At 48.2% G+C, this 27,688-nt stretch overlaps 1 protein-coding gene and 1 non-coding gene across 3 annotated transcripts in view; both read right to left on the bottom strand.

The window, feature by feature from the left end:
- Vwa5b1 (von Willebrand factor A domain containing 5B1) overlaps positions 1-27,688 on the bottom strand; it is a 62,072-nt gene that overhangs the window by 6,146 nt on the left and 28,238 nt on the right. For both annotated transcript variants that reach the window (XM_021161535.3, XM_029475849.2), the window contains exons 9-18: positions 26,081-26,191; positions 23,753-23,955; positions 23,188-23,302; positions 22,676-22,861; positions 20,362-20,533; positions 18,370-18,560; positions 7,124-7,325; positions 6,458-6,778; positions 4,129-4,266; positions 293-418 (exon numbers count right to left, since the gene is read on the bottom strand). In XM_021161535.3, the coding sequence (XP_021017194.1) occupies positions 293-418; positions 4,129-4,266; positions 6,458-6,778; positions 7,124-7,325; positions 18,370-18,560; positions 20,362-20,533; positions 22,676-22,861; positions 23,188-23,302; positions 23,753-23,955; positions 26,081-26,191 (1,765 nt within the window). The remainder of the gene's footprint in view (positions 1-292; positions 419-4,128; positions 4,267-6,457; positions 6,779-7,123; positions 7,326-18,369; positions 18,561-20,361; positions 20,534-22,675; positions 22,862-23,187; positions 23,303-23,752; positions 23,956-26,080; positions 26,192-27,688) is intronic.
- On the bottom strand, positions 19,423-19,528 carry LOC147004187 (U6 spliceosomal RNA). Its single transcript, XR_015047470.1, has one exon. It is a non-coding gene; the product is annotated as a U6 spliceosomal RNA (small nuclear RNA).

Genomic DNA, 27,688 nt, shown 5'->3' with positions numbered 1-27,688 from the left:
CACTTTCTCCTGCTCACTAGGTTTCTCAGAACTTGGTGTCTGGGAGAAGCCAGAGGCTGGAGGGCAGGCAGCTGAGTGTGACGTGTGTGTGTGTGTGTGTGTGTGTGTGTGTGCTGCAAAGCCAGGCAGAGAGGCTCTGCACAAAGCCATGTGCTGGAGTTATGCCAGTCCCAGACGCCTGCCCTTGCCCTCCCCTTGCTTAGGGGTCTAAGACTGCAGACTCAGAGAGCAGCCCCGAGGCCTCAGATGCAGGGGTGCCCGGGCTCCTGAGCCACCATGAGATGGCATTTACCTAGAGTCTGGAATTTGCTGTCTCCTGCGGCTGAGGAGTGTTCTCTGAGCATAGACTGGGGCCTTCCCAAGCCAGCCGAAGAGCCCCCCCACTGTCGAGTCAGGTTCCGGAAGCTGAGCATGGCACCTTCGTGGAGGACAAGGAAGGACAGGGGATCAGGTGGGTGTGAACCTGTTGGCTCCTGCCCTTTTCCCAATGCCATCAGCCATGAAGGAATGGCTATTCTGTCTTTCAATTAACCCAAGGCAGCCAAGCAGGGCATAACATAAAGACTATGAAGTTTCGGGCCAGGAGGAGCTGAGTTTGAGCTCTGGCCCCATTCTTCACTAGGTGGATGGGATGTGAAATCACTCCCCCCCCCCCGCCTCAGTTTCCCAATCTGGAGAATGAGGATACTAGTAAAAATAACTGCTGACATACGGTGAAGTGTCCCATGTTCCAGCCCCCTCCTCCTACACAGGTCTGTGAAGCCCCAGACATTGCCAATGGAAGGCAGAGAAATGAAGCTAACTCCCCAAAGAGGGTTGAGGAGGCTTCATTCTCAGAGGACACTAGTCTCTGAGTTGTTCCTGAAATATAAGAGCAGTGTTGTTGGGAAGATGGTGCAGTCAGTGAAGTGTGTAAGGATTTGAGTTTGACTCCTAGAGTCCACATGAAAAGGCTTGGTGTGGTGACACACTTTTTTTTTTTTAAAAGATTTATTTATTTCAGGTATATGAGTGCACTATTGCTGCATTCAGGCGCACCAGAAGAGGGCATCAGACCCCATTACAGATGGTTGTGAGCCACCATGTGGTTGCTGGGAATTGAACTCAGGACCTCTGGAAGAGCAGTCAGTGCTCTTAACCACTGAGCTATCTCTCCAGTCCGGTGACATACTTATAATCCTAGTGCAGGGAGGCAGAGGCAGGAGGATGCCTGGGACTCACCATCCATCCATCCAGTCAGCCTACCCACTGAGCTTCCAGCCAACAAGCCTGCCTCAAACAGACTGCACTTGAGAAACGGCACCTGAGGTTGATCTCTGGCCTCTATACGTGGCCACATACACATGTATGTTACACACACACACACACACACACACACACACACACACACACACCTACAAATCCACAAATAAAATCAAAATAATTGCCTCACTGGGGAATACATCTGGAAAAGCCACAGTCCAGAGTCCCTTCTCCCAGCCTCTTGATGTGAATTAACACTTTAAGGGCTCTGAGACCTTCTGCATTGGGGAAAACATCTAGCTTTATTTAACTGAGGGTCCTTGAATGCACTTCCTGACTTGATAGTTTCTATTTTTTGCACTAGACAGCTATTTACAGGCTAAAAAATGAGTGGTTTGTTCCCCAGCACACACACCAGGAGTGCTGGAGCTTTAGAATTTGGAGTAAGAAGTGGTCCGGGGTCCTCGGTCTCTCATTCTGCACTATACATGCCAGCCAGATGGTTAGAGATGGGTGAAGGGAGATGGAAATGGAGAGGGAGATAGAAAGGGAGAGGGGGAGGGGGAGGGAGAAGGAAAGGGGGAAGGGGAGCGGGAGGGGGAGAGGGAGAGAACAGCTTCCATGAAACAGGAGTGAGGTCACAGCAGGGCCATGGCCTCTGGTCCAGTGCTACTGGTCTGAACTGGAAATGGATGTGGGAATGAGGGATTATTTTGGTAACATGGACAAGGAGACTGGAAGGGTGAGGACAGGCATGCCTGGCTTGTAAACATTTTCCTGGAGGTTTGGTGAGAAAGAAGGAGAAGGAGGAGGAGGAGGAGGAGGAGGAGGAGGAGGAGGAGGAGGAAGAGGGGGAGGGGGAGGGGGAGATTTGAGGATGTAGCTTAGCGGTAGAATGCCCAGCAAGCCAAGGCCCTGGGCACTAGCAAACAAACAAAACAAAACAAACCACCAGCCAACCAAGGACAACGTCTTGTAAGTGGCAAGAAAGTATAATTCAGAAAAGAAAAACCTGGGCTGGTGAGATGGCTCAGTGGGTAAGAGCACCCGACTGCTCTTCCAAAGGTCCAGAGTTCAAATCCCAGCAACCACATGGTGGCTCACAACCATCCGTAACGAGATCTGGCGCCCTCTTCTGGAGTGTCTGAAGACAGCTACATGTACTTACATATAATAAATAAATAAATCTTAAAAAAAGAAAAGAAAAGAAAAGAAAAACCTTAGACTTAAAGACAAAACCAAAAACCATGAAAAGTGTGCCCTAGATCTGTGGTTCTCAACCTGTGGGTTGTGACCCCTTGGGGTTGAATGACCTTTTCCCAGGGGCTGACTAGCAGATATCTTGCTATCCGATATTTACATTACAGTCCATAACAGTAGCAAAATCACAATTGTGAAGTAAAAATATATATATATAATTTTGTGATTAGGGTCGCCACACCATGAGGAACTGTATTAAAGAGCCACAGCATTAGGAAGGTTGCTGTCCTACACGGATACACACAGGCACCACAGAGAGACACATGGACATCACAGATGACACACATGGACATAGACACTATACACACACAGCTTGCCCCTGGGCCGATGTGGAAGTCAGAGAACACAAGAGTCGCTTCTCTCCTAAACCAAGTGGGCTCCAGGGATCAAACTGAGCCCCTCAGGCTTGCCAGCAGGCGCCTTTACCTGCTGTGCCATCTTGCCAGTCCCAGGTTGCAATAGATATAAATACAAATACAAATATAAATAGTATGGAAGAGTGAGTGAGAACGCAGGGTTTGGACCAGGCTCCTGGGATTAAAAGCTTAGCTCCTCCAGTCCTGCTGTGTGACCTCAAGCCTCATCACGAAACATCCTCTGCCTTTGTTTCCCATCTGTAAAATGGGGCAGTAACGAAGTTACGTGGCAGAACTGTTTCGAGGGTTGGATGATCTAAAAAAAAGCTTTAGATGTGAACAGAGCATAAAACACAAGAGGCAAAGCCAGTTCTTCTTCTTTTTTCCCCCCCCCCCCTTTTTTTTTTTTTGGTTTTTCGAGACAGGGTTTCTCTGTATAGCCCTGGCTGTCCTGGAGCTCACTTTGTAGACCAGGCTGGCCTCGAACTCAGAAATCCGCCTGCCTCTGCCTCCCCAGTGCTGGGATTAAAGGCGTGCGCCACCACGCCCGGCTCAAGCCAGTTCTAGGGACTGGTCCTGGGCTTCCCACACACCAGGCGAGTACTCCACTGTTATATCCCTGACTCTCCTATTAACTTTTATTTTTGAGACAAGGCCTTGCTAAGTTGCCCAGGCTAGTCTTGAAAAATGGAGGATGTAGCTTAGGTAGCCCTGGACTGGCAACCCATGTACCTCCATCGTCTGAGTAGCCAGGGTGACAGGCCTGTGCCACCAGGCTGGGCCTGGTGGATGATGGGATATTCCTGCCCCTGCAGTGGAATACAGTATGTTATCAAAAGGGGCGTTTTAGTATTTCTTCAGGAATAGACTATTTTTCACAGCTTTAATTTGAAAACCATAGTATGTATCGGTATGTTCCAGCTGAGGTAACTGCCCGTGTCACATGATTTCCCTCCTTGTAGACAACCCATCCAAGAGAAGTCAGGATGGGTACAGCAGGGAGGGACAAGCTCTCCTCCCGCATGACTGTCACTCTGCCGCATCTGTCCTAGGTTGCATCATTCTAGACATTTTGGGGCTCTTTACAAGGAACTGGATCGTTTATCGTCCCTCGGGAGGAGAACAAAATACAGTGAAGGCATCTTGCTCCCCTCTTCCTCTGTGGCTGAGCCACCCGCCCGTTGGGAGCCTGCGCTTTCCTGTATCTCACCTCCTCCCCAAGCCCACGGGCTGGACTGCGCAGCTCCCTACACCCACGCATGCGCCTTACCAGAGTTGGGGTACTTGACGACGGTGGGCAGGTACTGCCTCTTATTTATGTCCACAGGCACAAAGGCCGTGTATTTGCTGATCACACTGCAGGCCTTGCTGGTGTGCACGGCATTCACCTGGTATCGGCGATTGGACCCTGTGGGAGGAAGAGCAAAGGTCACGGTCTGGGATCAGAAAGTCTTGCTTGGCGTGGAGACCCCGGAAGCTGAAAGGAGAGCTGGATTAGCAGTCCATCTTTAGGGTCAAGTAGGTCTTGAAATTGATGGCCTGCCAATGGTCTAATTAAAGACAAAACAAAACAAAACACCACCACCAACAACAACAAAACAAAAAACACCATTTCACAGGATAAAAGTTATGCTAACATAAAAACTTAACTCATTATCTTAGAGTAAAAGATAGCTAATTCCTTTAAATAGCATGTTTATTTAAACGGCATTCTATGTTGTCCATATTGTGTATTTGAATCTTGCAGGTGACTGACGGGAACCTTGTGACAGGGTTTCCTGAGTTCCCTGACTCATGGGACCTTCCACACGGCTGAGAAGATTGGAAAGCCGTGGTCTGGGAGATGGCTTCGTGGGCAAGAGCACTTGCTAAGAAAGCACTGAGTTGTGTCCCCAGCATACAGAGAAGGAGCTGAGCATGGCTGTGGCCACCTGGAATCCAGGGCTGGAGATGCAGGGAACTGGGAGACAGGAGGACCCAGGGTGCTTGCCGGCCAGCCAGCCTCGTCAAAAAGCCCCAGGCTTCAGGCTCAGTGAGAGACTCTTTCCCCAAGGGAACAAGTTAGAGAATGAGAGGGACACACCCTGAATCTTCCTCCGGCTTCTCTGTACACCTATCTACTCCCACCTCCACAACTGGCACAACCCACCCAAAACACACACACACACAATGTACGCACACAGATACACACAGAGACATACACACACAGACACATTCACACACAGACACAGACACATAGACAGTCAGACAGACAAGCATAGACAGATTCTCTCTCTCTCTCTCTCTCTCTCTCTCTCTCTCTCTCTCTCTCTCTCTCTCTCTCTCTCTCTCTCTCTCCTCCCTTTCAGATTGAACACTAGGGAAAGGACTCGGTCACACAGCAAGTTAGTCAGAACCTGAGATTAGGACTCAGGATGACCTGACCTGTAAGTTCACGCCCTTTCTACCAAATAGTGAGCCCTCATGATGGCTTGCTGCCTTCTGAGGGCTGTTCAGGGAATCAGGGCAATGAAAGGGGGAGGAGTATTCATGGAAGAAAAGAGGATCATGCGTTAGCCCCCCCCCCCAATACAAATAAAATATGGACCACATAGTATGCAAATTAAGCATAAACTTAGAACAAAGGAATCCCGTACTTATTGCCACTTATCTCTGTTCTCCAAGTGTGTCCTATTGAGATTTCACTAGTCCCGTTCTGGGAAAGGCTGCCCCAGTTCCTGAACTAAATTAGCTCACGACCCATCCCTGCTATACAGGGCTTGCAATTCAAGTGTTTCTGAACAGGGCTTATTTAATTAGCTGTGTAATTGTTTGATTAATGCTGGCCTCTCTTAGCCAGTGTCAGGTGCCCCTGGGAAAGGATGCGCTCACTTTATTCTATGCTAACCAACCCTCTGAGGCGTCTGTGGGGCCAAACACCTAGCCTGCCCCCCCCCTGCTGACTGTGGGGGAGTCATTGGGGCTGATGAGAATGGGCAGGATCTAGGCTAGGTCTAGGGGCCCTCTGGGAAGGTTCAACCTCAGAGGATCTCCTACCATTGTTGACCCTCCAGAACCAGACATGGGTCACCCAGAGAAATGCTGGGTATGAGGGAGCATGGGGGTGGGCAAGTGTGGTAGGAGAGGAGGAGGTAAGAAGAGAGGAGGATGGGTCATCTGAAGAGTGGGAGAGATGGACAAATCCAGGGCCGAGGAAGGGAGGGCACCTCAGGTTGAGGATTCAGGCCCAAGCTCCATTTAATATGGGGTGAGACACAGTGGAGTGTAGGCTCAGGAAACAGCTAGTGGTACAGAGATAGAGACTTGACTTCAGCAGAGGTGTAGTAAGGAGGCGAGCTGTGCATAGTGTGGAGCTAGTTGGTGAGGCTAACCTAGGGCTAACCTTAGGTTACTGAGACAGAGCAAGGACTTTGAGGGCTTTGGGTGTGGGTGGGAGTCTGAAAATTAGGGAAGGGATCTTGGGCAGTAGGTGTGGCACTAGGTCTCTGGAGGGCGGGTCTTAGGGTGTGGGTGGGGCTTTGGAATGGGCTGGCCTTGGTCAGTGAGAAGGGAACTGTGCTGCCAAAGGGAATCCTGCCACCCCGATCCTGGTGGCTCACCCAGCTCGATCTCGTCCTCGCGCTCTGCCAGATGCTCGAATTCTCGGATGATGGCGCGGGCAGCCAGGTGGTGGAAAGTCTCACTCCACATGTCAGCGTTCTGTGTGTCCCCCCTCTTCAGGGCTGGAGGCTCCAGCTCAAAGCTCACTTCCCACTGCATGCGTTGGTTGGCGCACAAGCCTTTGACCAAAGCCTTGCCCAGCACAGGGCTTGGAGTGGCAGTCCTGCAGGGATTGGCTTGCTCCTCGGACTCAGCCATGGGCTCCAAGTCTAAGGATGTCTCCCGTTCGAAGGTTGAGGGACAATGGGCTGGCTCTATGGCTGGAAGGACAAGAGAGCTGAACCTGAGCCCAAACAGGCAGCCATTTGTAGAGAATGTCATCCCTCCCCTGGGGGCAGTCATTTCTAGAAAACACAAAGGCCATCCAGCTTTAAGGACCGATCCTTCCTAATGCACAGGTGGCTTGGGCTTGTCCCAGAGAGGGACAGATCTACCTTTCTGGAAGCCTGTCCCTGAGGGGATGAACAGATGGGGTGGGCCCAGGAAGGTTCTCAGAGCAAGAGTTTCACAAAGACACAGAGACAGGCACTGGTACTCTGTCTCTGTCATCTGAAATTGGACCACAGCCTTCCTGTCCCCTTGGATCGTGGGCCTTGGTCACTTACCCAGGTCTTCAGAGCTTTGGCTGTTAGGGGCAGATGTCCGGCTGGAACCATAATCCAGCTCTCTCACAGGGCCCCAGGCCTGGGGCTTCTGGTCAAAGAAGCGCATGAGCTGGCAGCCTTGAGGCAGTAGGGAAGGCCTGCGGGCTCCTGGGCCATGAAGTTTGGGGCCCTGGATCAGGTTATGGCCATCGTTGAGTAGGGTCTATGGAGGAAAGCAAAGGGCAGGGGAAGGGAGGGAGGAGGGAGAATGTAAGAGGAGGAGGGATGCATGAGGGGTAGAGAGAGGAGGAAGAGGAGGAGGGGGAGGATGGCAAGGAAGGGATAGGGGGATGAGGATGGAGATGAAGAGGAAGAAGGGAGAATGGGGGAGGGGATAAGTAGGATGGGAATGAAGAGGAAGGGAAGAGGAGAGGAGGCAGGGAGGAGAAGAGGAGGGGAAGGGAGGAGGGAGGAGGAAAAAGAGAAGGAGGGAAGAAGAAGAGAATTAGGAGGATGGAATAAGGGGGAGGGGGAAACAAAGGGGGAGGTGAAGCTCATGATGGCAAGAGCCTCCTTCTGCTCCCCCCACAGCTCCCCCCTCTCTCGCCTCTTTCTTTGTCTCTCTCTGTCTCTGTCTCTCTGTCTCTCTCTCTCTGTCTCTCTTTCTCTGTCTCTGTCTCTCTGTCTCTCTCTCTCTGTCTCTCTGTCTCTCTCTCTCTCTCTCTCTGTCTCTCTCTGTCTCTCTGTCTTTCTCTCCTTCACAGCACTTTCCAAGTCAGGCCTCTCAGGGACCCAGGGACCCATGACTTAGTCCCCACCACCCTTGAGAAACAGAAACCAGAAAAATTCCAGGCCACGGGTCAACTGCAAGGCACAGAGAACCATGTACCTTGGATAATTCCAGACCTACTTTCTTTTCTGGCAGAAAGCTTAAACCCTTTTTTGTGTGCAGTTAAAATTACCAGCCCTTCCCCTTATGTCTCCCCATATGGTGTGCTTAAAAGGTCTTTCCCACCCCCAAGAAAATCTTCTAGAAGTTTTGTTATTTTTGTTTGTGTGTTTTAAGGCTTTGATTCATATGCAATCTATTTTCCTGTGAGGAGATAGGAACCAGCTTTAACTTTGATTTCCCAAATGCCACAGACCTCAGTGCTGTTTATGGAATGCAGCGGGGCTCCCTGTAGCTTATCGGTTCGATACACGATCCTTACAGAGCTAGCATGTGTGTTTGGCTTTGTTTGTGGACTTTACAGTCTGTTTTGATAATTTCATCTATCTGTTCTTGGGCTTGTTATAAACAAACATCCGAAAGCCAAGGGGTAGATGGGAAATATCCTTACAACATGTATGATGGAGTTTTTTTTTTTTTTTTTAAAGAAAATGCTCTTGGAATTCAGGATCCTCTGAGTCCTACTCAACTACTGATTTCTGCAAAAACACATGCTTTAGATGTTTTTAAATTTTTTTTACCATGTGTGTTTGTGGGCAATGCAGTGCACAGAGGACTCACACGGAAGGAGTTCTTCCACATCGTGTGATTCGGCGATTGTGATGGAGCACCAGGCCAGGCTCCTTAGATGCCACACAACTGCATCCCAGGGCTGGGTAACAGACCATGACTGCCCTGATTTGCATGGCAGAAGCCCCAAGACTGGGTGGTACTACCATGCAGACTCACACAAAGATCTAGCATTGTTTACCTGCCTACCCAGACTGCCTTCCTCCTCATGACACAAACTACATCCCCAGAGCTACACACAGGGGATATTTCTTCCGAGCACAGAAAGACATCCCATTCCCCTGTCTTATGTGACTCACTGCCCTAAGCTGCAGGTGGTACCCTAGGTACTGCCCAGCTCACTAGCACTCTCCAGGTGTAGCCAATAAACAATTGTTCTTCTTCTGGCCTTGAAAAGAATTCTCTCGCATGTAATTGGAGGGAAAAGACAAAATTAGAATAGTGGGGGCCTTCATCCACAAGCAGTTTGTATTGAACATATCAATTAGCCAAGTGGAAATGTTCAGAGCCATGGTAGTTAAGACAAGTCACATTTTTTTTTTCCGTATTAGAGACAGGTAAATATCTAAATGCGTGACGAGGCTCAGTGTGTCCGGGTCTCTTATGTCGGCACAGACTGGGGCAGTGGGCTGTGTATCACAGATTGAAGTCCATGAACTGAGATAATGATCGTACTCTTACAAATTTAACCCTGGGGGAACCACAGGGTTACAGGGTCTGTGTTGTGTCTGTTACAGAGTGTAGTGGCTATTCCTGGTTGTCAACTTGACTATATTTGGAATGAACTACAATCCAGAATTAGAAGGCTCACCAGTGACCCTTATCTGGATCTTGGTATGGAGATCTTGAGCCATAGTGGCTATGGATTCCAGAAGATTAAATCTCCGAGTTTAAGGAGATTTAATCTGGGCTACACCTTTCATCTGGGATTAAAGGTGTGGTGGAACACACCTTTAATCTGGGCTACACCTTCTGCTGGAGACAATATAAGGACATTGGAAGAAGGGAGTCTAGCTCTTGCTCCTTCGCCTGCTTGCCGTGTGAGACTGAGTAACTGCTAGATCCTTGGACTTCCATTCACAGCTGTGACTGAACCATTGTTGGGAATTGGGCTGCCGACTGTAAGCCATCAATAAATTCTTTTACTATATAGAGACTATCCATAAGTTCTGTGACTCTAGAGAACCCTGACTAATACAGAATTTGGTACCAGGAGTGGTTCTAGAGTAACAGAAGTACAAGGATGAATCTTTTAAAATACTGGAATTGGCTTGTTGAGCCACCAGCACTTTCAACTACTGAAACCTCTCTAGATTCTCTCCCTCCTGGGAGCTCAGAGAATTTTGAAGACCCATGGTTGAAACTATATTTCAAACTTAAAGAAGCTAATGCCCTTGATTTTCTTAATGAATTAGGTGATTCAGTGCACAAAGCTTTCTACAAGATGGGGAAAAAATCAGAAAATGATTTTACTGGCTGGCTGCTCTTAGTATCTGGGGAAAAAATGATGAATGAAAGGAAGGAGTTGTGTGATAAAATCGAAAGGCTCCAGACACAAGTAAACGATCTAAAAGTTGCTAAGTGTGTCCTTGAAGAGAATCTTCTCTCTTGCAGCAATAGAGCTCAAGTTGCAGAAAATCAAACTGAAACCCTCATTGTAAGGTTGGCTGAACTACAGCGAAAATTTAAGTCTCAGCCTCAGAATGTGTCGACAGTTAAAGTAAGGGCACTAATTGGCAAAGAATGGGATCCTATAACTTGGGACGGGGATGTGTGGGAAGACCATGTTGAAGCTGAGAATTTTGAATCTTCAGATTCTCAAGGGTTTGCCCCACCTGAGGAAGTAGTACCCTCAGCCCCACCCCTTGAAATAATGCCTTCCCCACATGAGGAAATTAATTTTGCAGAGTCTGATAAACCAGCAATGACTTTCACTACTGATGTTTCTCAAGGCCCACCAATAGTTTCTTCTAGACCTGTAACCAGACTCAAAGCAAAACAGGCTCCTAGAGGGGAGGTAGAAAGTGTAGTCCATGAGGAAATTCGCTACACTACTAAGGAGCTTAATGAGTTTGCTAATTCATTCAAACAGCAACCTGGTGAATATGTGTGGGAATGGATTTTAAGGGTGTGGGATAAGGGTGGAAGGAACATAAAACTAGAGCAGGCTGAGTTTATTGACATGGGCCCTCTGAGTAGAGATTCTAGGTTTAATATGGAAGCTCGCATGGTTAAAAAAGGTGTCAAAAGTTTGTTTGAATGGTTGGCTGAGGTGTTTATCCAAAGATGGCCTACTGGAAATGACTTGGAGATGCCTGATATTCCATGGCTTAGTGTTGATGAAGGGATTTTAAGACTTAGGGAAATTGCAATGCTAGAGTGGATATATTGTGTAAAGCCTAATTGTCCACAATGGGAAGGTCCAGAAGATATGCCCTTCACCAGCTCTATAAGACGCAAATTGGTGAGAGGGGCACCAGCACATTTGAAGGGTTTTGTTCTTTCCCTTTTCCTTGTGCCAGATCTTAGCATTGGAGATGCTTCTGCTCAATTAGATGAATTAAATTCACTGGGTTTAGTTGGATTCCGAGGTAACAAGGGCCAGGTGGCAGCATTGAATCGCCGGAGACAAGGTGATCCTAGTTATTATAATGGACAGCGTAGGCAAAAGAATGTTTATAATGACAGACCCAGTAACGGTCAGCACAGGAAAGGTGAAATTTATAATGGCATGACTCGCTTGGACCTTTGGTACTGGCTAGTCAATCATGGTGTTTCCAGGAATGAAATACATAAGAAGCCTACTGCATATTTGTTTGATTTGTATAAGCAAAAAAATTCTCAAACAAATGAAAGAAAGGCTACATTAGATCGTGGTAAACAGCAATCTCGGCCAGTGAATCAATTTCCAGACTTGAGCCAGTTTGCAGATCCGGAACCCCTTGAATGAAGGGGTGGCCAGGTTCCCCTGAGGAAGGATCCTGATAAGACACCCAAAGGTTTTGCTGTTACCCTTTCTCCAGTTCTTCCCCAGAGGGACCTACGGCCTTTTACAAGGGTAACTGTACACTGGGGAAAAGGAAATAATCAGACTTTTCGGGGTCTGCTGGATACTGGTTCTGAGTTGACACTGATCCCAGGAGATCCCAAGAAACATTGTGGCCCTCCAGTTAAAGTAGGGGCCTATGGAGGGCAGGTGATTAATGGAGTTTTGACTGATGTCCGACTTACAGTAGGTCCAGTAGGTCCCCGGACACATCCTGTGGTGATTTCCCCAGTTCCAGAATGTATAATTGGGATAGATATACTCAGAAACTGGCAGAATTCTCATATTGGTTCCCTGAACTGTAGAGTGAGGGCTATTATGGTTGGAAAGGCAAAATGGAAGCCTTTAGAGTTGCCTCTGCCAAAGAAAATAGTGAATCAAAAACAGTATCGTATTCCTGGAGGCATTGCAGAAATTACTGCCACTATCAAGGACTTGAAAGATGCAGGGGTGGTGGTTCCCACCACATCTCCATTTAACTCTCCTATCTGGCCAGTGCAGAAAACAGATGGATCATGGAGAATGACAGTTGATTATCGAAAACTAAATCAGGTAGTAACTCCAATTGCAGCTGCTGTACCAGATGTAGTTTCGTTACTTGAGCAAATTAACACATCTCCTGGCACCTGGTATGCGGCTATTGATCTGGCAAATGCCTTCTTCTCAGTACCTGTCCATAAGGACCACCGGAAGCAATTTGCTTTCAGTTGGCAAGGCCAACAGTATACCTTCACAGTTTTGCCTCAAGGATATATTAACTCTCCTGCCCTGTGTCATAATTTAGTTAGAAGGGATCTTGATCGTTTGGATATTCCACAAAATATCACATTGGTGCACTATATTGATGACATTATGCTGATTGGACCAAGTGAGCGGGAAGTAGCAACCACTTTGAACTCATTGGTAACACATATGCGTATCAGAGGATGGGAAATAAATCCAACCAAAATTCAAGGACCATCTACCTCAGTGAAATTCTTAGGAGTCCAGTGGTGTGGGGCATGCAGAGATATTCCTTCTAAGGTGAAAGATAAGTTATTGCACCTGGCCCCTCCTACAACCAAGAAAGAAGCACAACGTTTAGTGGGTCTATTTGGATTCTGGAGACAACACATCCCTCACTTGGGTGTGTTACTTAGGCCTATTTACCAAGTGACTCGGAAAGCTGCTAGCTTTGTGTGGGGCTTGGAACAGGAGAAGGCCCTTCAACAGGTCCAGGCTGCTGTGCAGGCTGCTCTACCACTTGGACCATATGACCCAGCAGACCCGATGGTACTTGAGGTGTCTGTGGCTGATAGAGATGCTGTTTGGAGCCTCTGGCAGGCCCCTGTAGGTGAATCACAGAAAAGACCTTTGGGATTTTGGAGCAAAGCTCTACCATCATCTGCAGACAACTATTCTCCCTTTGAAAAACAGCTCTTGGCCTGCTATTGGGCCTTAGTGGAAACTGAACGTTTGACAATAGGACACCAAGTTACTATGCGACCTGAATTACCCATTATGAGCTGGGTACTATCAGACCCTGCAAGTCATAAAGTGGGACGCGCACAGCAGCAGTCTATTATCAAATGGAAGTGGTATATACGTGATCGGGCCAGAGCAGGTCCTGAAGGCACAAGCAAGTTACATGAAGAAGTTGCTCAAATGCCTATGGTTTCTACTCCTGTTACAATGCCATCTGCTGCCAAGCATGCGCCTATAGCCTCATGGGGTGTTCCCTATGATCAACTGACCGAAGAGGAAAAGACTAGGGCCTGGTTTACTGATGGCTCTGCACGTTATGCAGGCACCACCCAGAAGTGGACAGCTGCAGCATTACAACCCCTTTCTGGGACAACTCTGAAAGACACAGGTGAAGGGAAATCTTCACAGTGGGCAGAACTTCGGGCAGTACACATGGTATTACAGTTTGTTTGCAAGAAGAAATGGCCAGATGTACGATTATTCACTGACTCATGGGCTGTAGCCAATGGATTGGCTGGATGGTCAGGGACTTGGAAAGATCACAATTGGAAAATTGGTGAAAAAGACATCTGGGGAAGAAGTATGTGGATAGATCTCTCCAAATGGGCAAAGGATGTGAAGATATTTGTGTCCCATGTAAATGCTCACCAAAAGGTGACTTCAGCCGAGGAGGAGTTCAATAATCAAGTGGATAAGATGACCCGTTCTGTGGACAGTCAGCCTCTCTCCCCAGCCATCCCTGTCATTGCTCAATGGGCACATGAACAAAGTGGCCATGGTGGTCGAGATGGAGGTTATGCTTGGGCTCAGCAACACGGGCTTCCACTCACCAAGGCTGACCTGGCTACAGCTGCTGCTGATTGCCAGATCTGCCAACAGCAGAAACCAACACTGAGCCCCAGATATGGCACCATTCCTCGAGGTGACCAGCCAGCAACCTGGTGGCAGGTTGACTACATTGGACCACTTCCTTCGTGGAAAGGACAGCGTTTTGTTCTTACTGGAGTAGATACTTATTCTGGTTATGGATTTGCCTTTCCTGCACGTAAGGCCTCTGCTAAAACCACCATTCACGGACTGACAGAATGCCTTATCTATCGTCATGGTATTCCACACAGTATTGCTTCTGACCAAGGAACTCATTTCACAGCCAGAGAAGTACGACAGTGGGCCCACGATCATGGAATTCACTGGTCTTACCACATTCCCCATCATCCTGAAGCAGCTGGCCTGATAGAAAGATGGAATGGCCTTTTGAAGACGCAGTTACAGCGCCAATTAGGTGGTAACAGCTTGGAAGGCTGGGGTAGAGTTCTTCAGAAGGCAGTATATGCTTTGAATCAGCGCTCGATATATGGTACAGTTTCACCCATAGCCAGGATTCATGGGTCCAGGAATCAAGGGGTGGAAAAGGGAATAGTTCCACTTACTATCACTCCTAGTGACCCTCTAGGAAAATTTTTGCTTCCTGTCCCCATAACTCTAGGTTCTGCTGGCCTAGAAGTTTTGGCTCCAGAGAGGGGAGTGCTCCTACCAGGAGCTACAACAAACATTCCATTGAATTGGAAGCTCAGACTTCCCCCTGTTCATTTTGGGCTTCTAATGCCCTTAAACCAACAGGCTAAAAAAGGAATAACCGTGTTAGGAGGAGTGATAGATCCAGATTACCATGGGGAAATTGGATTACCTCTTCACAATGGAGGTAAGCAAGATTATGTCTGGAGTGTAGGAGATCCCTTAGGGCGTCTCCTAGTACTACCATGTCCTGTGATTAAAGTCAATGGGAAACTACAACAGCCTAATCCAAGCAGGATGACAAAGGACGCAGACCCATCAGGAATGAAGGTATGGGTCAATCCTCCAGGAAAAGAGCCAAGACCTGCTGAGGTGCTGGCCGAAGGTGAAGGAAATACAGAATGGGTAGTAGAGGAAGGTAGTTATAAATACCAATTAAGGCCACGTAACCAGTTGCAGAAACGAGGATTATAAAGTAATATGAATGCCCCATTGTAAATTTACAAATGCGTTTGCGATTGTACGAGGGATAGTTATATCATGTTAGGCGTATTCACAACATTGTTATTGTTTCATGTGAACATGAGATATTATTTGTGTCAAGTTGACAAGGGGTGGATTGTAGTGGCTATTCCTGGTTGTCAACTTGACTATATTTGGAATGAACTACAATCCAGAATTAGAAGGCTCACCAGTGACCCTTATCTGGATCTTGGTATGGAGATCTTGAGCCATAGTGGCTATGGATTCCAGAAGATTAAATCTCCGAGTTTAAGGAGATTTAATCTGGGCTACACCTTTCATCTGGGATTAAAGGTGTGGTGGAACACACCTTTAATCTGGGCTACACCTTCTGCTGGAGACAATATAAGGACATTGGAAGAAGGGAGTCTAGCTCTTGCTCCTTCGCCTGCTTGCCGTGTGAGACTGAGTAACTGCTAGATCCTTGGACTTCCATTCACAGCTGTGACTGAACCATTGTTGGGAATTGGGCTGCCGACTGTAAGCCATCAATAAATTCTTTTACTATATAGAGACTATCCATAAGTTCTGTGACTCTAGAGAACCCTGACTAATACACAGAGTAACACATGCAAGCTGTGCGTATTTGTCACGATATGGATAATCAGAGTAGAAATCTGGAAACAGTGTGGTGACGTGGCACATGCCTTTAGTCCCGGCACTTAGGATCAAGGGAAGCAGATCTCTGTGAGTTGGAAGCCAGTTTGGTCTATGCATCAGGTTCCAGGCCAGCCAGGGATGCACAGAGAGAGCCTGATGTTAAATAAAAGATCTGGAACCTACATCTCCATCAATAGGAGAGAGTGAAGAGGTTGCGGTCTATCCATGTAATGGAGTATTACACAACACCGAAAAGAAGGATCTCCTCATACCACTGTGGGAAGATACTTGAGAAAAAAAAATCACCTTAAATGTATGACAGATCTCAATGTCAGCCACAGACAACTGTTCATCAGGAACAGACTGTGATTTCACTGTATATAAAACTGAATTCAAAAGGCATTAAGAGGGCCAGTGAGATGTCCCAGTTAGTAAAGGGGCTTGGCGCCAACCCTGACATTGCGAGTTTGGTTCCTTGGACCCACATGGTGGAAAGAGAGAACTGACTCCCAGGGATTGTCCTTGAACCTCCGCTTGCACGCCTACTTGCTCACCCAGTCATATACACAGAGGAAACAAACGAGATAAAAATGTATTTTAAAAAAACATTAAGATGGTATGCTGGAGGATAATTTGCATAAGCAGCTATTAAAATATGCGAGTGTTCTGTGTATACGTGCATACGCATGGTATTTCTAGAAAGATGTCCTCAGAATTAGGTGGGCGTTGGTGTAGCGGAGGGAGACTTCATTTGTACTTTATACCCAACTGAACTTTTTGAAGGATTTAATTCCAAATGCCAAGTATGTATTACTTTTGTGATGGACCATTAAGCTAAAATGAATTTCCTGTTTCTTAGACCGCACACATGTCCTGGTAGGGAATGATGTAACCGCTTACCAGGTGGAATGAAATTTGGGGATATCAGTAAACCTTGGGGGCCTTTTTATGCTATTAGGTATGTATTAGTATGTATTGGGGGTATGCCTCTTCATAAAAGGGATAGTATCTTCCTGTCTCTAGGTCAAGGACTCAGGGCATGGAAGAAGGGAGACTGGCCACTTTTAAAGGTGCCTTTGAGGGGGCAGGTGCCCAGCTCCAACTCCCTGACCCCTCCACCCACAAGAGACTGAGATATTCTCTACTGACATCACCATCACCCACACGGGGTCAGAGAGAAATAGACTCTGCTACAGTTTCCATGGCAACAGAGGCATCTACACACTAGCCTTTCACCCAACCATTCTCTGGGGAATCTACACACACACACACACACACACACACACACACACACACACACACACACACACACACACAGAGAGAGAGAGAGAGAGAGAGAGAGAGAACTGATGGGGGCAGGAGAGGAGGAAGAGCTAAGGAGGGAGCTTGAAAGAAAAGCAGCTAGCCTGCCTGTGGCACTCAGCGGGCTCAGCTGCCATTGAGGAGCCTTTGCTACAGCCAGACATTGGGCCGGGACTGCATCCCACACCCACTGATGCCTCCTCCCACCTGAAGTCAGTTATCTGCTGGTGGATGGTGGCTCACCCATCTACATACAATTCTCCTCATTTTGTAGATGAGGCAGTTGAGGTTTAAAGAGGTTCTGAAATGAGGAAGAGTAGACTTGATGCCAAGGCTAACATGTCTTAAGTACACCAGGGGTCCCTGGAAAAGCCCAGTGGAGAGCCCCCAGGGGCCAGGTGGTATGTGGGCTCATTTATACGTGGAGAATGGGAGGCATAACGAGGTGGTGGGAAGTGGGCAGGCACACTGGAGAACATGGAAAAGCTGTTTTGACCCACATACTCAGGACAAATCTACATGGTTTCTGTCATTTAGCACAGTGATGTGGTTTAACATAGTGGTCTCAACTGGGTGGTGTTTATTTCCCGACCCTGGAGACATTCTATCATGCCTGAGACCAACCCCCATGGCAGTGCCTTGATAGCATCAATCCTGAGGTTATGGAGGGCTGACCTAACAGGACACTGCTGACCTTTCCTATGGTGGCTCTGACTCCTGTTTCCTTGGCCTTGAGTGACTGTCCAGCCATGGAAGGAGCATCCGTGTGGTGGAGAAAAAGTAAGGTCCCAGAGGGTAAGGGCTTCTGGGTCAAATCCACAGGCTAGCTGTGTGATTCTGGGTAAGTTCTTTGACCTTCAGTTGGTATATCTGTAACAAGTGAGGGTGGCTGGTCTCCAATCATCCTCCTCTCCCAGGGACCACGAAGCCTAATGACAAGGGACTATACAGGTACCCTGTCCCAAGGGGGAAGTGCTGTGTGCAGGGACCGGGCAAGCTCGGTGCCCAGCGAGCATCATGACTGGGAAAGCATCATTAGGAGTTGGCAGAAGAAGGTGCAGCTAAGGATAGAGGGGTGTGTTACTAAGCCAGCGATGATGCAGCCTGAGGGGTCATCAATAAACATGCTTCAAATGAAAACTAACACCACCCGGAGGCTTGACATCAGACGAAGCTGTACGCTGCGTTCTACCTGATTCTCAGTGCTCTCATGTGACAAACACCTGCCCTTGTCATTGTGTGTGGTCATAGTCAAGCGGAGCTCCTCCCAGCTCCCCTGACCCTACCCTTCCTAGGTACCTGCAGATCAGTCTGCCACTGCTGGCTCTCCCAGCCACTCTCACTGGCAAGGTCTTGCACCTTGGCTTTTCGCAGTGGGTATCTCCTGGCAGTCCCAGTGGGGTCGCTGGCTGTGGTAGCCCTTGGGCAAGTCTTGTGGCTGGAGATCTGGTTAGTGCTGTATGCTCTCCGCCGCTGGGAGACATCCAGACCTGGGCAAGGGTAGTGAGGAGGGAGTTGTTAGGGTCGAGGGTAGTGGGGAATGAAAGGGACTTAAATGCCCTCTTCCTGCTTTGAGGTGTCTTTTTTTCTCTCTCCTTTATTTTTTTAAAACTAGATATTTTCTTCATTTACATGCTATCCTGAAAGTCCCCTATACCCTCCCCCTACACTGCTCCACAACCCACCCACTCCTGCTTCCTGGCCCTGGCATTCCCCTGTACTGGGGCATATGTTCTTCGCAAAACCAAGGGCCTCTCCTCCCATTGATGGCCAGCTAGGCCATCCTCTGCTACATATGCAACTAGATACACAGTTCTGGGGGGGGGGTACTGGTTAGTTCATATTGTTGTTCCTCCTATAGGGTTGCAGACCCTTTTAGCTCCTTGGGTACTTTCTCTAGCTTCTTCATTAGGGGCCCTGTGTTCCATCCAATAGATGACTGTGAGCATCCACTTCTGTATTTGCCAGGCTGCTTTGAGATGTCTTACATTCCTGTTTTCTTAAAGAAATGTGTGCAGATGCCTCCCTTAGCATCCAAAGCCTTGCCAGGTCTGGCCATAGTTTATCTTCTCAGGAACTGTTCTTCCTATCCTCACCAGTGTGTGTGTCTGTGTGTGTGTGTCTCTGTGTGTGTGTGTGTGTGTGTAGATAGGACCTAAAGTTGACATCAGGGATCTTCCTCAATTGTTTTCCACTCAACTACTTTTAAATGGGTTCTGGGGATTGGAACTCTGATCAGTCCTCTTGCCTGTGTGGTGAGCAATTGATTTGTGGTGAGCAATTGATTCATGGAGCCACTCCCTAAGGCCCAATTGTTGTTGTTGTTGTTGTTATTTCATGTTGAATCTATTCAACATGACAGAATGCTTCATGGATTCGCCTGTCACCTCTATGCAGGGGCTGTGCTAATCTCTTTCGAATCATTCCAACTTTATATGTGTGCTGCTGAATCGAGGCAGGATCTCTCACTGACGGAAGCTCACTCATAAGCTAGATCAGCTTGACGGGCAAGCACTTGGCATCTCCCTGTCTCTGTCTCTCAGCACTGGGCGGTGTGTGTGTGTGTGTGTGTGTGTGTGTGTGTGTGTGTGTGCTAAGGAGCCAAACTCAGATTCTCGTGCTTTCTCAACAAGCACTTTACCCACTGACCAGCCCCTCCCACCCCCTTTTAGAGTCACAGTGTGATCGGAGGACACTGGAATTAGGTAAGTAGCAGATAACCAGTGCCTTCTATGTGCCACACCTTCACGACTTTGCCTGAGTGCTTCTGTTACCAGGAACACCTTCTCCCTTCCCACAACCTCAGACCATCCTCAGTTGCCTATGGATCTTGAGCAGATATATTTTTTTCGACTGAAGGGGTCCCTGCTGTGGTCTCTGTTGCTCTGCTCTATCAGAGTTAAGACCAGTTGTGCCTCTGTGACTAAAGCAAGCTTTTTTTTTGGGGGGGGGGAGGAGCTGTCCTAACTCCCCCCGCCACACACACACATACTATGATCCTTGTCAAACAGCCAGTACATGTTCTCTGAGAATAGCACCGCACTCCACAAAAGGCAGCTAGGTCTAGGCTGATCAAGTCATTAGCATCCAGGATCTTAGTCAGTTGCTGAGATCCCAGTCTCTGTCTCCTTGTCTGTACAGTGGGCACCATCACATCCACACCCACAGCTGTTAACTGGTCCCAGAGATTGTTTTCATCAAGTGCTTAGTGCACAGTCAGTGCGCAGTATAAAGCAGCAATCATTATGGCCTCCGTGGCAAAGGGGACAGAACAGGAAGCAGAGGACCAACCGTGATGGGTGGGGGAGTCTCCATTGCATGGATGGGCATCTTTGGTCTGCCCCTGGTTGACTTTCTTGGCACAGTTTCCACTGCCTGGACTGAGTCCCTCGTCCTGTGAGGGGTAGAAGACAGAGCTGCTGGACTCCTGAGTTTGCAGCATGCCATACTTTCGCCTTTTGTCCTGGCAAGGGGAGAAGGAAGAGAGAGAAGTTAGACTCAGCAAGGACTTCTATGGACAGCAAAGGGCGTGCAGTGAGGCTGGGGTATGAGGCCACCTCTGGGAGTCCATCAGAGTAAAGACAGAGTGCCTCCTTGTTTATTTAGAGAATTGAGGCTGACTTCTGAGCAAGAGATGGTGAACATGGAGCTGGACATTGTGGTTCACATCTGTGATCCCAGAACTATGCAACTGTGGTACAAGGCTAGCCTGGGCTACACAGCAAGTTCTGGGACAGCCTGGGCTACAAAGTACAGTTCTGTCTCAACAACACAACTCGAAAGCAAAAGTGGGGGGGGGGAGAGGGGGAGAGGGAGAGAGAATCCCTTCTTATATATTACAGTGCTATTTAAAAACACTGACTTCATTCACTGCAAATTTCTAGAAATGTATCTCTAAATGACATTCTTGTCTCCTAATAGATAACCTATGTGTCCTTTGATTCTATTCTTCATCACACACACACACACACACACACACACACACACACACACGGCACACCTTTGGAGGGCATGATTTATTTTATAAAGAAATCAGATCATGCACACTTGTTAGCATCTTGAATTTTGTACTTAAAACATTCTGCCCGCTGACCTCTTCCACATCTGGCTTTCTAACATTCCACTTTTGTGCCATGGCTTTTTGTCTTTATTGCCATAAAATCTGTGGTCGTAAATCCATTACACTGCTATTACATCTCCGGGGCAGCATCCCAGGAGGGACATTTCTGGATCGAAAGATCTGAGTATTTCTAATTTCACAAGATATTTCTAGATGGCCTCCCAGGCAGGTGATGGCAAGTCCCTCTGCCACTAACGGCACAGGAAGGTGCTGCTTACCCAACACCTGCCAGTAGCAGGAGAAAACATGGCCAGTCTCACGGGTGAAGAAAATGGAACTTTGAAGAAAATGGTGCATGCATGTGTGCACATGTTTGTATGTCTGTTCACATACACGAGGATGCACACGTGTCGGGGTGAGTGTGTGGAAGCGGGGGCCGACCTTGGGGCCATCCTCAGCAACACTCGACACTGTCTGTCCCTTTGAGACAAGGTCTCTCAGTGTCCTAGTCTGTCAGTAGGCTCAAGTGCCTGATCAGCAAGCCTCAGTGTCAGATCCTTCACCTCCCCAGTGCTGGGATTAAAAGTAGGTGCCACCATGCTTCCTCAATATGTGGGTTCTGGGGCAGAAAGTTTCCACATACTTGTGAGGCAGGCACTTCTCCTGCCTGAACTATTTCACCAGCCCGAGAGAACGAACTGATGACCTCCTTGGGTCCTTCCTATGGGAATGTGTGTTTTCCGGGGAATCCAAGTACATTTAAAAATTAAATAAAACATGAACATTAAAAAGGTGGCCAGTATTTTGTTCAGAAATTTCTCTGCATAGTTGAATAGCCCACTTTCCACAAAACATTTGTATTAACAGTTAAAAATCCTGGACACCTGGTATAGCATTCCAATTATTCTTAGAAACCTGTTCAATGCATGGGCCTGGCCTGTGTTCCAGTACAGAAATGTTTCAGTGTGATGAAGGGAAGCTGTCCGGTCCAGTCAAGAAACCCCAGGCCGCTGGATATACTCCCCTGTGCTCCTTTTGACTTAACTAGGAGTTCAGTCATGGTTGCTCTCATTCATGGCTTCCCTTTTTCATTTCATTTTAATTTTTTAATGCCTGTTTGTTATTACAAGCAAGAGGGTATGTATGTTCCTGTGTGTGGGGGTGCACATAGCAGGTGACGCATGCACATGTGCACACATGCATGAGAAGGCTCAGAAGACAAGTGCATGCCATTGTACCTGGCATTTCTACCCTGGGATAGAACTCAGGTCCTCATGCTAGCTTCATAAGCACTCTACTAACTGGGCCACGCCCCTGACTCCTAGGCCACGCCCCCGGCTCCTGGGCCACGCCCCCAGCTCCTGTCTTTTGATGTACTAAATTCATTTTAACTTAGTCACTTTAGGCATTGAGTTTGTAACTCCTTAAAAACCGGACCATAAAGAGTGAGCGCTTCCTAAAGAGGGACTGAAAGGATGTGCTGAGGGTGTAAGTGGGGTGAGGAGACAGCTCTCCAGACAATTCTCATGTATCCAGGGTACTCACAGATCTGGAATTGGAAATGTACAAGGAGGCATCACACACAATGCCATATCCCATCAGCCGTTCCCCAGGGAAAAGGGAGCTGGTGCTGACGGGAGAGATCAGGGCCTCCGTGGTCTCGGGAAAGACCCACTCCACAGTCACGTCGCTCAGCACTGGCGCCATGGCCTTTTTCAAGGATTTGACCATCTGTTGGAGAGGGTCAAACAGAACACAGAGTAGATAGATATGTGAGGAAAATGTGGACAGATGAGGAGATAAAGGATAAGCTTGAGAGGAGGAAGGCACAGCAGGCTTGGGGTAGCTGATCCAGCAGTAGATACCCCTCCTTAGACTCTTGGACTGGATCTTCTCCATTGTCTCTGAGCTTTTATAAAGGAGAAAAGCATTTTATAAAGGCTCAATGGCCCAGCACAGAGCTCAGATCCAGGGTGAGTGACACTTCAATCACCTTCTGGCCTATATGAGCTGCTGCTTCTGCAGTACTGGGGGACACTGGAGGCCCTTCTATGTACCTTCGGTTGCAGCCGTTCCCCCTCCATCAGGAACTCTGCGCTGCCCTTGGATACAGACGCCAGCCCTTTGACCAGTCGGTAGCAGACCGTGGATCCAATTCCAAAGCTATAGCACCTGAGGGACAGGGACAGAGGTGACTCTGTATTATTGTCCCCAGTGGGATAAGAGACAGAGCATGGTCCAGCAGAGGCAGCTTGAAGATGGCCCTGCTTTCAGGCAAAAGGCTAGGGAGGAGGAACTATCATGGGGACAGGGACACACACACACACACACACACACACACACACAAGTACACACACTACAATCAACTCCCAGGGAGCACTATCAGCAGGTTTCCCAAAGCTGCATTTGGACACGCATGCAGAGCTGTGGACAGCTCCTCCTCATCCTGTGAGAGGTAAAAAATACAAACTTGGGGAGCATCCTGGAAACAGGGCATTCTGGGAACTGTAGGTGTTATCCTCTCCCTCTGGGACAGTGCACAGTTTGTTCTGGTTGGGATTCCCTTAACCTCAGGTAGCCTAGGAGAACTGGACCCGAGACAGACCTGCAGGCTGGGCTGACCTGGTAGAAGAGGCGTGATTCCGTACCAGCTCCAGAACCTTCCCCGTGTTGTTCACGGACCCATCCGTGATCAGGAAGAGGAGCCGTGGGTGACCCCGGCGCAGTGGCTGCCGCAGGACCCACTTGAGGGGGGAGAGCATGTTGGTGCCTCCCATGTCAGCCTGCATTCTCTGGATGCAGTCACATGCCATGGTCAAGTTCTCCTGTAGGAAAGAACCACAGTAGGGCAGACAGGTCCTAGGTGGGCATGGTGTCTCTAAGTGCCTCCACTCCACCCCACCCCAAGGTGAACTCTGATCTCTGGCTTGTAGTTCAGCCACACCCCTGTCCACCCAAGGGGAGAAGATTCAGTCACTTGCTGTAACTTATCCCCTACCAATGTCTAAAATGTCACCATTTGCAGAATAATGATAATAATATCCTTTCTGGATTCTTCTTCAGAAACATAAGCACCTCCAAAAAAGGTGGGATTTTGAGCTCTTAACTCCCCAGCACAAATAAGCAGGCGACAGGGAGGGGAAAACACAGTTCTGGGCACCCTCAGACATGAACAGTGAGTCTGACTGTGGAACGGACGCCCGTGGCACTTTGAGAAGCAGCTTGCTTTCCCAGCTTGTGCTGTAGACCCTCTCCCTCCTAGGCTGGCCTGTGGTGCCTGGCTCCCCGAGGATTCCTGGCACCAGGTAGATGACATTGCAGTAGGAATTGATTTCCTCTGGACACAATCTCCTGTCCCTGGCTCAGGAGGACTTTCTTTCTATATCAGTGCTTGGAGGGGACTTGGAAGGGATGGTCAGTCCTGAGGGTGGGGGCGTGGCTTAGTGTGGTGGAGTAACTCACCTAGCAGAAAGGAGAGCCCTAGGCTCCATTCCCACACAAACCGGGTGTGGTGGAGTACACCTGCCATCCACTCTGGAGGAGGAGGCTAAAGGATTAGTACTTCAAGCTCATTAGTACTTCACTCAAGAGAGTGTGAGTCAGTCTAGGCTACACAAGACCATATCTTAAAAAAAAAATAGCAATCAATGATAACATTGATAGCAGTTGATAATAATCAATGTTGTCAACATCCAGTCTTATGATGAATAAGTCGCTTTGAATGCATGCCCAGGAGACAGGCAAAGATGCATGGGAAATCTATAAGCAAAAAATGACCAATTAGAAAAACATGGGGAAGGGGCTGGAGAGATGGCTCAGAAGTTAAGAGCACTAACTGCTCTTCCGAAGGTCCTGAGTTCAGTTCTCAGCAACCACATGGTGGCTCACAACCATCTGTAATGGGATCTGATGCCCTCTTCTGGTGTGTCTGAAGACAGCTACAGTGTACTTACATATAATAATAAATAAATCTTTAAAAAGAAAGACATGGGGACCATGGAAAGGCCAGTCTCCAGGCTTCTTAAATAAATCCCACTCTGTCGTGGGCGAGGCAGTCATTAAAATGATGTCACAGATGGACATTTTCCATCATGAAAACATCTTCAAGAAAGACTAGCAAAGTAAGTCACGTACAGTATGGAAGACCTAATCTCAACCTGAAATGTGTGTAAATGCACAGAAGATGAGCAGAAAAAGATTTAAGGTTTTTTTTCCTTTTGATTATCTAGATCTAAAAATTAACAATCAACGGTCAACAATCTTATTCTTACTTGTTTGAGACAGGGCGTCATATAGCCCAGGCTGGCCTTGAACTCCTGCTTCTCCTGCTTGCACCTTCCCAGTGCGGGGATTGCAGACATGTGCTGCCACCCCTGGCTTAATGTGGATTTCTCTTTTGTTTTAAAAACCCATCCAATTGCTTTTAGTAGTAAGTAGCCAATTATGTCCCTCCTTCCCTCCCACTCTCCTGCCCTCTCTTCTGTTTCTCCTTTCCTCTCTTCTCAGCTCTGGGTAGAATGGCCCAGGTTGGTTGCTTTTGTTCTTAATAGCAGCTAAGCCTTAGCCTTGTAAGTACCCCACAGTCATTCGCAGCCACTTGGTCACTTAAGTGTTCTGTCTGTCACCATCCACTTCTGTAACTTGGCCTTGCATGAACCCACAGTCTTCAAGAGATAGAGGCTGTGGTGTGGGTGGCAGGTCATGGGCATGTGTCCTCTATCCTCCGTCCCTGCTCTCCATCCCCCACGTCCTTACAGACTCTACTGTAAGGGGCAGAGGATTTCCGAGGGCCTCAGTAACCTCAGTCTTGCTTTAGTTTGCTGCCCCAGCTGTGATTCCGGTTCTCCCTGGGTAGGCGGCATCTGAGGATCCCCAGGATAACCTCAGATGCTGTGCCTGCCTCCTTCCTCTGTCCGACACTGCCCGTCACCCACCCAGGCCCAGACTTACCTCATTGTAGATCCGACTGGAAGCAAAGACTGCCTTAAATGTGGATCCAAAACCAATGATGTTGAAGAAGCACGCTGGCATGAGGCTCTTGAGGGCCACCAGCATGGCCTCCTGCCAGGCAAGAGAGGGATGGATTCTCAGGACTCAGACAGGGGCTCTGTCACTCTGTCACCACGCACCAGTGCCAGCATGGAGCCACCTATCTGCCACCCTATGTGCCCCTAGCATTCCTTCCTCATGTATCATAAAGTCTGCCATCCCAGAGGCTGACCCATCAAAGCGATGAGCACAGGCCTCTTTATTCAGCTACTCTGCAATGGCCTCAGAGTTCCGTCACCTCTTGCACTTCTTTCAGAGGTGAGGAGCACAGAGTCTGCCCATTCCTCTCTGCCAAAGCAAACTTGACATTGAAGGGAGATCACATGGTTGACCCAGTGGTATCTGGCTCTCACCCAAGGCCCCTGCATTAGCATCACCCTGCCTTTAACCAGTGATGGATCCCATGGAGATCTTTTTGGCTCATTTTTATTTGATGCAAATGATGTACTTCAAGTGTGTTGCCTTCCTAATTGCCCCCCAGCAAGCAGGTCCATTGGTATGCCCATTCTACAGATGGGAAGATGGACACACAGAGTAGGCAAATGATTGGTGGAAGAGCATCCAGTTAGTAAACGTGGTATCCAGGGTTCAATCATGCCTCTTGGCCTCCTGAGTCTGTGAGATCTTTGTCATCTGTAGCTATGCACTATCAGAAGAACTTGATACAAGTGCTAAGAGACAGTTGTGGGGCTGGAAAGGGTGTTTTATCTGCATGCGAGGGCCAGAGTTCAAATCCAAACAACAATCCGAGCATGGCTGTGGGTACCTGCCACCCTAGCATTGGTGGGTGGAGAGAGGTGGATCATGAGAAATGGCTGGCTGGAGAGCCTAGCTGAAAAGGTGAGCTTCCAGTTCAGGGAGAGATGCTGTATTAAAGGCGTCAGTCGAGAATGGATAGAGGGAGGCACCCAGGATCCTGCTCTGGTGTCTCCATGCATGAGAATAGGTGCATGAGCTTGCATTTCACATAAATGCAATACACACACACATACACACACACACACACAGACACACACACACAGATGCACACACACATACACACACACAGACACACACACATACACACACACAGACACACAGACACACACACAGACATACACACACAAACACAGACACACACACACAAACAAGACACACACAGACACACACACACAAACACAGACACACACAGACACATACACACAGACACACACACAGACACGCACACACACAGACACACACACACACAGACACACACAGACACATACACACAGACACGCACACACACAGACACACACACAGACACACACACAGACACACACACATAAACACAGACACACACACAGACACATGCACACACACATGCACACACACAGACACACACACAGACACACACACACAAACACAGACACACACACAAACAAGACACACACACACAGACACACACACACAAACACAGACACACACAGACACATACACACAGACACACACACAGACACACACACACACAGACACACACACACACAGACA

Source organism: Mus caroli, unplaced genomic scaffold, assembly GCF_978045245.1.
Source record: "Mus caroli unplaced genomic scaffold, Mus_caroli_1 scaffold_6, whole genome shotgun sequence".
In the NCBI taxonomy this organism is placed as follows: Eukaryota; Metazoa; Chordata; class Mammalia; order Rodentia; family Muridae; genus Mus; species Mus caroli.
Note: the sequence above shows the minus strand (reverse complement) of the source record. Positions and strands in the feature narration are given on the sequence as shown.